The sequence below is a fragment of the Poecilia formosa genome, unplaced genomic scaffold, assembly GCF_000485575.1.
Source record: "Poecilia formosa unplaced genomic scaffold, Poecilia_formosa-5.1.2 Scaffold1205, whole genome shotgun sequence".
NCBI lineage: Eukaryota > Metazoa > Chordata > Actinopteri > Cyprinodontiformes > Poeciliidae > Poecilia > Poecilia formosa.
Genome location: NW_006801144.1, coordinates 1 through 11,878, shown reverse-complemented (window position 1 = coordinate 11,878; position 11,878 = coordinate 1). Strand labels below are relative to the sequence as shown.

Sequence of the window (11,878 nt, the reverse complement as noted above, 5' to 3'; positions counted from 1 at the left end):
ACATGGGATTAGTGTTGCCATTTCAAATGAAGCTTACTGAAAGTTTCAAAATAAAAGCCTGCATACTCCCCTCACGTAATATTAAACTTTTTTTTATGTTTTTTTCTCAGGATAGTAAACTGCCTCCCACCAGTGCACTTCCTTGCACGCATTAGCATTTTACCTAAAATAACCTATTAGATAATTTTCTTACTTATTTGCCAAGTTTAGTATACTGAATGGAGTAAGTCAATAACAGAGAACATGCTCTGTTCTCTGAAGACATGTTAACATGTCTTCATGTTAACATGAAGACATGCTAACATAGTCTTCATGTTAGCATGAAGACTATGCTACGGATAGTCTTCATGCTAACATTAGCATTTTGGCATATTTTAGTTTATGCATTAATTTTAACACAAGTACAGCTTAGTCCACATGCTTCTGACTCTCCACAGGTTATTGACTACACTGAAGCTTTCTTTAGCATTAAGGCTCATTTTTAGCATCGGAACGCTGGGTCCAAACCGACGGACACACTTTGGCAGGCCCCTTAAAATTTCTGCAGGAATTTTCTAGTTTTCATTTATCCTTTTCCATTTTCATTGATTCTTTTTTAGTTAATTTTTATTCATCATTTTCCACTTTCATTTATTATTTTCACTTATTCTTTTTCAAGATTCCTTTTTCTTCCAGACTGAACTTATTCCACTCTTATGCAGAGTCTTTAATTATGCTTTAAGAGCCAAAGATCTACCAAAAACATGGGCTGAAACAATAATTTTGGTCATACACAAAGAAGGTAAAGATCCAACATAATGTGCTTCTTATAGACCAATAAGTTTAATGTGTAATGACACTAATATTTTAAGCGCCATTTTGGCTAGAAGACTACAAAAGATTATTAATAAACTCATTCACCCAGATCATACAAGATTTATACCCAAAAGATTCAGAATAAATAATATCAGACGTACCCTAAATATAATATCAATTGGCCAACAAAACCCAGACCCATCGATGCTTCCTCAGCCTGGGTGCCGAGAAAGCATTCGATTGGGTGGATTGGATGTTCCTGAAACAGACCTTATCGGAAATGGGTTTTGGTGAAAATTTTATTAATTGGTTTGAAGTACTGTATTCCAATTCAACTTCTAGAGTACATGTAAATGGTATTTGTCAGAAAGTTTTCCCTTAAAAAGAGGAAAACGCCAGTGATGCTGCCTATCACTGATCTGATTTGCTATCAGTATAGAACCTGATAGCAAATAAGGTTCTATACTGAACCCTACTTGCTTAGCAGAGTTAGTCAAGACAGACTCATCAATTTTAGGTACAATTATCCAAAACAGTTAAATTTAACTGGTCACCTAATGGGTTTCAATACTTGGGAATCAATGTTACTACGGATGTTTCTCAATTGTTCAAATTATGGGAAGCTGTTGGATCAAATTCAAAAAAATTTAGAAAGATGGGAAATTTTGCTGCTATTATTTTTTTTGGAAGGATTGAAACAGTCAAAATTAATATTCTCCCCAGATTGCTGCATTTGCTTATGTCCCTTCGTATTTTGATTCCAACAGCAAGTTTTAATAAAATGCAAAAAATGATTTGTACTTTTATTTGAGAGAAAAGAAAGGCCAGAATAAAATTTACACAGCTGACCAGAGGAAAGCCTTACGGAGGTTTTAACTTATCAAATTGAAAACTATATTATGGGCAGCACAATTGTGTAAAACTGTGGATTAGCTAATACAGAATAAAGAAACAACATGGTTGACACTGGAACAAAACTCATGCCCTAAACTTTCATTGCAGGCCCTTGCATTTTGTTCAACTGAAATCTGGAACAAGTACAAAATTACAAATGCGTGGTGAAAAGTACACACAAGATTTTAAGCATGATTAGAAAAAGTATCAAAGCTCCTCAGTCTATATCCAGGGCCTTGAAAATTTTGAATATAATAGATTTTTTACCAGGGCAACATGATTCAGGGTTTCGAGTCTGGCAAAATAAGAATTAATTTTTTTATTTATGACCTGTTTGAAGGGGAGACCCTGAAATTATTTGGTCAAATTCAAGAGAAGTATGGGTTGATTTCATCTGACTTTTACACAGATTTTTGCAGTTGAGAAGTTACCTGATGTCCCATATGGAATGGTCTCTTCTTAAATGACAACCTACTGATTTAGAAATGTTCTTCATAAAGGTCACTAAAGAAAAACAATCTGATAAAACTGTGTCAAATCTATATAAATGTTTACAGTCATGTAAGTTGGGGAGGGAGAGGGCTCTGGGTTAAAGGAAAGGTGGGAACTATAAATTAATGTTGTGATTGATGATCAAGAATGGGAGCTGGTGTGTAAAAATGGACATGAACTGACTAACCTTCCAACATGGAAATAATTTTATTGGAAAGTAACATTAGATATTAGATATTTCGGAATACCATGTATTATTTCAAAATTTGTTAAGGCTAAAACAAATTTGTGCTGGAGACAATGTGGACTCGTTGGGGATCACACTCGTGTCTTTTGGGATTGCCCAATGATTAAAACATTCTGGGAAGGAAGTAGAGAGGAAATTTCAAGTTGCTATGCTGCTGAGTTCTGCCTAAAGTGGAAACTTTAGGATTTGTTAGTTTTTCTCACCTGCAGAGCTGCAGAGGAACCAGTTAGAGATGAATCCTTCTGCTTGGCCTTCATTGAAGCGCCTGAATCCACCTGAACAAAACTCTGCTTACATCTTGATTTAACTTCTCAGACTAAAGCAGACACTATGTCCAACTACATAAAGAACTCGAGCCATGTAAAGTTAATGAACCCTACCTTAGGCTGGGGGCTTGGCTGCCTCTTCCGCTTCGAAGGTCTGCCAGGACTCTGCACTTTTTCTCCACCTGCAGCTCCAGTGGATCTCATCTCTGAAATAAGGAGGAAAACATTTTTATTTCATTCTTGTTGCTTTTTCATTTATTGTGAGATCTGTTAAACGAAAAACAAAGAACTAAGTTTCACTGATCAAATCGGATGTTCTTTACATAAAACTGTAAAGTTTAGGAAGCCACAAATGCTGTACAGCATTAGTCATATTTCAGTTATACTCTTCTTCTTTTCCTTTCGACTTTTTCCCTTTAGTGGTCACCACAGCGAGTCATCCGTCTCCATGTAACCCTATCTTCCGCATCGTCTTCTCTCACACCAACTACCTTCATGTCCTCTTTCACTTTATCCATAAATCTCCTCTTTGGTCTTCCTCTAGGTCTCCTTCCTGGCAGGTCCATCCTCAGCATCCTTCTACAGATGTATTCAGTGTCTCTCCTCTGTACATGTCCAAACCATCTCAGTCTGGCTTCGCTGACTTTATCTCCTACACATCTGACATGAGCTGTTCCTCTGATGTATTCATTTCTGATCTTATCCATTCTTGTCACTCCCCAAAGAGAACCTCAACATCTTCGTCTCTGCTACCTCCAGCTCTGCCTCCTGCCTCTTCGTCATTACCACTGTCTCTAAACCTAACAGCATTGCTGGTCTCACTACGGTCTTCTACACCTTTCCCTTCATTCTTGCTGATACTCTTATCACACATCACACCTGACAGTTTTCTCCACCCGGTCCACCCTGCTTGGACTTGTTTCTTCACTTCTTTTCCACATTCACCGTTGTTCTGGACTGTTGACCCTAAGTACTTAAAATCTTTCACTTTCTTTATTTCTGTTCCCTGTAACCTCATGTCTTCACTTGGGTCTCTCTCATTCACATACATGTATTCTGTCTTGCTACGGCTAACCTTCATTCCTCTCCTTTCTAGGGCAAGCCTCCATGTCTCGAGATTTTCCTCCACCTGTTCTCTGCTCTCACCACAGATCACAATGTCATCTGCAAACATCATAGTCCATGGAGATTCCTGTCTAACCTCATCTGTCAACCTTTCCATTACCACAGCAAATAGCCGATCCTTGGTGAAGTCCCACTTCCACCTTGAACTCCTCTGTCACTCTTACAGCACACCTCACCACAGTCTTACAGCTATAATACATGTCCTTCACTCTAGCATATTTCTCTGTTACTCCAGACTTCCTCATGCAGTACCACAGCTCCTCTCTTGGAATACTGTCATATCCTTTCTCTAGATCTACAAAAACACATTGCAACTTCCTCTGACATTCTCTGTACTTTTCTATCAACATCCGCAATGCAAAGATTGCATCTGTAGTACATTTTCTTGGCATGAAACCATACTGCTGCTCACAGATGTCCACTTCTGACCTCAGACTGGCTTCAACAACTCTTTCCCATAATTTCATTGAATGACTCATTAACTTTATACCTCTGTAGTATAAAGTCAGAGAAGCCAGAGATTTTGGACATCTCCCTTGTTCTTGAAAATTGGTACCAGCACATTTCTCCTCCATTCCTCAGGCATCTTATCACTCTCTAGGATCTCATTGAACAGCCTTGTCAAAAACTCTACTGCTGGCTCTCCTAGACACTTCCATACCTCCACAAGTATGTCGTCTGGACCAACTGCCTTTCCACTCTTTATCCTTTTAAATGCCTTCCTGACTTCATCCTTACTAATCTATGCTACTTCCTGATCCACAGGAGCAGCTTCTTCTCCTCTTTGTTCTCTCTCATTTTCTTCATTCATCAACTTTTAAAAGTACTCCTTCCATTTTCTTATCACACTTTTTGCATCTGTCAGGAAAGTTTCATCTTGGACCTTAATCGCCTGTTGTACATCCTTCCCATCTCTATCTCTCTGCCTCGCCAACCTGTACAAGTCCTTTTCTCCCTCCTTACTCTCCAGCCTATTATACAAGTCAGTGTATGCACTTTGTTTGGCCTTAGCTACCTCTACCTTCACTTTACGTTGCATCTCCCTGAACTCTTAGTGACTCTTTTCAGTCCTCACATTGTCCCACTTCTTCTTGGCTGCTCTTTCTCTGTACCCATATTTGCACTTCCTTATTGCACCACCAAGTCTCCTTGTCAACTTTCCTTCCAGACGACATACCAAGTACTCTCTTACCTGTCTCCCTAATAGCATGAGCAGTAGTTGGCCAGTCATCTGGAAGCATGTTCTAGTCACCCAGAGCTTGTCTCAACTCCTCCCTGAAAGTCACACAACATTCTTCCTTTTTCAGCTTCCACCATTTTGTCCTCGGTTCTGCCTTTGGCTTCTTCACCTTTCTCACCTTCAGAGTCATTCTACACACCACCATCCTGTGTGGTTTAGCAACATTCTCACTTACCACCACTTTGCAGTCACTGAATTCCTTCAGATTGCCTCGTCTGCATAAGATGTAATCCACCTGCATGCTCCTACCTCCGCTCTTGTATGTCACCCTGTGTTCCTGTGTCTTTTGGAAGAAAGTATCCACTACAGCCATTTCCATCCTCTTTGCAAAGTCTACCACCATCTGTCCTTCTGCATTCCTGTTCTGGATGCCAAACCTACCCATTGCTTCCTCATCACCTCTGTTCCCTGCTCCAACATGTCCATTAAAATCTGCCCCAATCACCACTCTCACCTTTGTGGATATTTTGCATCACTTCATCTAACTCACTCCAGAATTTCTCCTTCTCTTCTAACTCGCATCCAATCTGTGGGGAATAATCACTAACCACATTGAGTGTTTGTAGCTACGCGCTGCTTTACCTGCTATCTGATCCTCCATGTCTTTTTTACTGCAGTGAGCCTCGATATAGCCAAACTCCGTCAAGTATGGCATTGTTTTTTATGCCATATTAGATTCGTCGTGTTGATGAATTTTGACGTGCTTCACCCCATGTGCTTCAATTTTCCGCCGCAACAGGCAAACTTCCCCATTCACTCAGTGTGTTATAATTCCACATCGCTTAGGATTTGTTGCTACGCGTTTGCGCAGGGTGAAGGAAAGAGGAGACCAGCTGCACAGGCAGGCTGGGAAATGAGATGCAGGTGATCGGTTTGTGTGATCAGCAACAAGAGACCGTGATCGGCGATCACCGTTCATACACTTTTTCATGGAAATCGGCCGATTATGATCGGTGGCCGATCGATCGGCACACCTCTAGTTCTGATTTTTATATAGTGAGATAAAATCCTTGTTTTTCTGATTCTGGGTTACCAGTGTAACAATTGAACATAGAGTAAACTCTTTACCACAAAGTCCAGAGTAGAATAAGCTTTTTCTGAACTCACTGTTGTTTGTATCTTGTTGGGTTAGAACTTCTAGTTTCTGCAGCATGGGCTGAATCAGGTCCTGGATCTTATGGTCCTTTCTAGGGATTTTATCCATTGCCTTGCTGATTACTTTGATTGACATATCCAATCCGTAGCACTGGATGATGATTTGAGGCATTTTCCCTCTGTGTTTTTTATCCTTCATCCCCCCTGGGATCTTATCCAAATGCAGAACGAGGAGTTTCTCATACTCCTCTTCGCTTAGCTCATCCAGAATTGAGCTCAGATTCGATCTCCATTGGTTTTCAAGGTTCTTCCTGGTTATCTGAACACAAACACCAGAAAACAACAATCAGTGACCAAAGGAAAATTAAGTGATTCCCCAGTTTGTACACATCTATCAATTCAATTCTGTTCTTTTATACATTGGCAATTTAGACCATGTTGTTTCAAAGCACATTATTAAAAAATGCTATTTTAATCATAAAGACAGATTCCAAGCCAGTTCTGTACATTTCAGTTGATTCTTATCAGTGCATCATGTTTAGTTTCTTATTCAAATTAAGCAGTTTCTATCTAAGGAAACCCAGCAGAGCAGCAAGGCATTGACTTATAGCGTTCACGACAGTAGAGAGGAAAAGCTCCCCGGCTTAGCCCCTTAATGTGCAATGGAAAGCCCACGTGCCGTTTTTCCATTGTATTTTCCAGTGGTGAGCGATAAGGGTTTAAACTCTGCCGGTGTCCATTATGACGCTTTTATTGGGCAGCCTAGAAACCCCCCTTTTGATTGACACTGCATTCGACCAATAAAGTTTTGAAATGGCTTTTTCCAAGCCAATAATATTCAGAGAACGACTTGAACTCGTTTTGACATGCTTGTATTCTTTCTGGAAGATTTCTGACTGGTCAACTCGGAAACTAAATCTAAAGCCACTGATGTGTAGCCAACACCTGTCCTGTCATAAGGATATAAGGCATTTTGAGGTTTGTTTTGACATGAATCCACCAGCTGCATGCGTAACCATGCGCGTCATGCTGAGGAGAAAACTCAGGCTCTGTGCGCCTTAAGGAGGTTAAACAGGAAGAAACCTCTGACAGAACCAGAGGGGAAACTTGAATGCCAAAATCCAAGAGCACACATTTTCAATTTAGTTGGAGGACTTCATCTTTTAACTGTCAAAACATCTACTCTCTTTCAAATATTCTCTATTCTCCTTATTTCTGCCAAAATCGGAATCAGAAGGTCAGGCTTTTTAAAGATTGATAATCTGTGATTGGTCAGAAAATTGCTATTGCTGCACCCCTATAATTATTTGAAAATTAATCATATTTACATATTGTGGCGTGAGAGTAACTGACTGAGCTGCATTTCTTATGTTTTACATAGTCATTAGTAATCTAGTTTAAATATTCCTAACATTTTCCCTGTTGTCAATTTCACATGGAAAATATTTTATCTCCAACATCCAGTGTCACACATTAGAAAATAAGTAGACGTTATCATTCACACTATAAAACATAACTGAACGAAACTTCATTTCTTTATGCTCAGTATAAAAGACATAAAAACAATCATGTAAAAATGGATATTAAAAGGTAATAAAAGGTATTTGCATCCTCTCATACTTTTAAAATAAAAACTAATCAATATTCTCTCTCTCTCTCTCTCTCTCTCTCTATATATATATATATATATATATATATATATATATATATATACTGTGATACATTTTTCAGTCACATTGCAGTTAACTTATTAGTTAACTAATAAAATGATTAGTTAACTAATAATTAAATTATTATTAATTTCATTGTATTATTAAAACAGATCACAAATTTTCTCACTTGCAATTCTGTTGTTTTTTTAATGAGAAAAGATTCAGATTCAGAGCAAGACATCAATTATTTTTTCAGAAACTGTTGAGTAATCACTATTTAAACCAGGGGTGTCAAACTCATTTTGGTTTAGGGGCCGCATACAGCTTAATCTGATCTGCAGGGGGCCACACAAGTAAACTCGTTGCAAGATTAAATCGAACCAATAAAAGTGGACTTGTTGTTGATTTTTATATTAAATGAATTTCACTTTTACAAAATATATTATGAATAATCTCAGTTTTTAAGAAAGGTATCTGCAATTTCAACAATACTTTTACTCAGTTAAGCATTTATTTAAGTGCATTATGCATAAGAACTGATCTCAGTGATTGTACAATGTTGCAAAACATTTATTCACAGTTTTTGGAACTTAAAAACACTGTCCTGCATCACAAAATACAACAGACAAAAATTAAGAAAAGATTTAAAATCAATTTTCAACATCTGGGAAGCAATTTGAACAAATTATCTGGCTTCACACATTTGAAATCTTAAGTGTCAGCTGTTTTAAACAGACATTTGATTAAGTACATTTGTTGATGCATAAAATGCATACATATAGAAAAACTTGCATACATAACATGTATGTATGTTAGCATGCACGAGAAATATGAGGTTGCCAGGGCCAAAATAAAAAGCTGGTAAAGCATAGAATCGAACTTGTTTACAGAACCTGAAGCTCAGTGCTGCCATCTGCTGTTAGTTCCGCTGCAGTGTTGCATCATGTTGTGTGCTCTGAATAAAACACAGCTCCCCTCGTGGACAGTATAGGAACTGCAGATTTTCAATTAAACGAAGTATATGTTTTTTCATGAATAATGATAATGCATTTAGCCCCCGGGCCAGACTAAATCGTTCGGCGGGCCGGTTCCGGCCCGCGGGCCGTACGTTTGACACCCCTGATTTAAACCAATATTATACTTCTTAGATTATTATTATTATGGAGAGAGACTCCCATTACTGCAATCCAGAAAAGGATCTACAACAAACTTAGAATCCAGAAAAAAATTATTCCATAACAGGAACATTTTCTTTTTATTATTACTTAGAAACTGTGGAGTATCATTACTTTTACAAACTTAGAGCACACTTAGAAAGTCCAGATAATACTTTCTTATACCTATCCAACAACCCAGAACAGGGATTAGAACCTAGAATCGAGAAAAACTACTTTAGCAACTACCTTTTAGACTCCAATTCTTCTAAACCAGAAAAGGAATTAGACCAGAGGATACATACTTATACTTATCTATCAAATCTGAAGAGGAGTATCTAGGTTATATACTTTAGATCAACATTAGATTCTTTTTCTTCTTTTGCTCTTTCCTTTGGTTTGTTATTTTCTTTGTATTTCCTTTTAATTCCTGTAAAGCACTTTGAACGGCCTTGTTGCTGAAAATGTGTTATATAAGTAAAATTACCTTACCTATTGATGGTTCCTCAATTGTTGACTGCATAATGTTTTTATGACTTATTTTGTGTTTTTATTATGTAAAGCACTTTGAGCTACCTTGTTGCTGAAATGTGCTATACAAATAACTTTAATGATTAATTGATAAAAATGTCCTGCAGTATTTCAGATCATCAAGAAACGACCTGCAGTATCTGAGACCATCAAGATAATGAGTCTAAAACAAACTAAATTATGCCGGTGTGATGGTTACCTTCTCAGACTGAGGACTTCCTGGATCATCTGTAGAAGAGGAAGAAGAGTCATGGAGTTTCTGCTCTGATCTTTAGTTTTATAAACAGACTTTGACCTGATTCTGTCTGTATTTACTGTGAGGTTGATTCATTAAACTCACCAGCTTGAGTTTCATCATCTGAAGAATCTGAATCAGACACAACATTGTTTTTCTCAAACCCTGTTAAACATGAAGAGCAGCGGATCATCAGCAGGCCAGATTATAATTATTATTCTATTAGTGGTATATCAGGTGAGATCTGAGCTCAGGGGGTGTTCTCAGACTGCAGCTAACTCCAGACCACACCCACTTCAGGTGAGGAACAAAATAAGCATTGACCCAGGGACAGACAGGCGTCGTCACAATGAACTCTGTCCTGAACCTTCAGAAACACAAAGACAGTTACAAAGTCGGCCTTCTATCACCTGAAGAATATTTCCAGGATTAAAGAGGTAATGTCCCAACAAGATCTAGAGAGACTCATCTTTGACCTGAATGTTGCTTAGGCCCCACCCCTATCTTATTTCTGCCCTGGGTCTTTATTGCCACCTCAACTGGCTCCTGTCAGTAGGACACACGCTCTACTGAGTTCCGCCTGGATGAAAATATTAAAATATGATGGTAATGTCCAACACCGTTTTCCTTTATTTTGTCACTACAATATAATGTTTGTCTAATCTTTCATATTTTCATCTTGTCAAGCAGTTTTAATGGAAATGTTCAGTATGAATGAACTTGCCTAATAAACAAATTGCTCAGTTTGAGTAAAAACTCACCAGTTTTAACAACATCGTCATCATCATCACTACTCTCAGTCTTCCTCTTCTTTAACTCTGTTAAACAGAAAGAAGCAGAACAACACAAATTCATCTGGTTCTGATCCATTAGACGACCCAGAACTTAAGATCAATCTAATTGCATGTATTTCACCAGCAGCAAAGCACATTTTGAGAAATGAATCATAATGATTCAACAAAGAACAAGGAGCCCCAACCAAGCTGCACTTTATGTAAAAACCATCAAACAGTTTATCTTCCAGTTGTTCTTTAAGAATGTTTAATATTTTTAAGGTTGTTCTCTAAGGGTGCTATTCTCTTCTTAAGTATTTTTGTGTGCATTCTGAACAGGTGTTCTGTCAGATCGTCATAGGCTTAGTACGAACAGAGAGTGTCTCAATAAAAATTTCATGTTTTTATGATGATAAAGATTCTTGATATGTGAACAAATATCAACTTTACAATGATAATAAATTTTCTATATATAGAGGTTATAAAGAATTGTTATTTTTAAAATTCAGAGCAGTTTTATGTTGCAGCTTTTATCCTGTAACATAACATAACTGAAAAAAATAACGACTAGAGTAAATAATCCAATTCATGAACAGAAGACAGAAATTGAAACTGGACGGAACCCAGAAATGGATCGTCACCGAATTATTTACCTGAAAGGTAAACAGAACTAGCAGAAAACAGAACTTCTGCTAGTTTAAATATTACTGTGTGTTATTCACCTTAAAAACAAGTCATACAGAGATAATCTCTTTAAAGATTAATTTAAACTTAACTGTAAATCGATAACCAAGGGGCTGTTAACAATTAACTAACCAGCAGCAGCTAATAAATCAAAGTTACAGTTTGAACACAATTTGAATTCGCGATTCAAATTTCCTTTTGTTTCATTTTGACTCTGTGCTTGTTCAGGTACAATAAATTATATTAACTTAATGTTGCAAAACATGTAATGGTTTCAGAAATTAGCCCAAAACTGAAGATACTCACCAACCATCGTTTTCAACAACAGTGTCTCCTGCGGTGGAAGCTGCTCAGCAGTAAGCTGAGTTCTGTTGTTAAAGAAGGAAAAAATATCCGTTTTGTTAGAAAGAACCTGATTTAAGCTTCAATATTTGCTTAATGTACTCACATGGAGATTTAAAACCTTGGTGAAATGCGCAATGAAAGGAATTCCTGACAGTTTTTTCTGTTTTCTTTTTGTCCCCCTTTGAACGGTAAAAGTCTTGGCGCAACAAGCTGAAGAGGTGGGAATTTCCCATGAACTGTTGCGCTAGTGGCCGTCATAGACGGCAGTGACCATACGTCACCGCCGCCATATTGTTGAGGGAGGAGCTCTTCAGAATCAAAACAAAGTCCTTTAATGGAAATCCTATTAA

General features: G+C 37.7%; 1 protein-coding gene across 1 annotated transcript in view; it reads right to left on the bottom strand.

Moving 5' to 3' along the window:
- Positions 1–11,780, bottom strand: part of LOC103132674 (uncharacterized) — a gene marked incomplete at its 3' end in the record, with an annotated part of 20,463 nt that extends 8,683 nt beyond the window's left edge. The window contains exons 1-8 of the mRNA XM_007544471.2: positions 11,632–11,780; positions 11,490–11,551; positions 10,488–10,544; positions 9,832–9,891; positions 9,691–9,719; positions 6,167–6,473; positions 2,809–2,900; positions 2,632–2,703 (exon numbers count right to left, since the gene is read on the bottom strand). Of these exons, the coding sequence (XP_007544533.2) occupies positions 2,632–2,703; positions 2,809–2,900; positions 6,167–6,473; positions 9,691–9,719; positions 9,832–9,891; positions 10,488–10,544; positions 11,490–11,496 (624 nt within the window). The remainder of the gene's footprint in view (positions 1–2,631; positions 2,704–2,808; positions 2,901–6,166; positions 6,474–9,690; positions 9,720–9,831; positions 9,892–10,487; positions 10,545–11,489; positions 11,552–11,631) is intronic.
- Between the last annotated feature and the right edge of the window lie 98 nt (positions 11,781–11,878).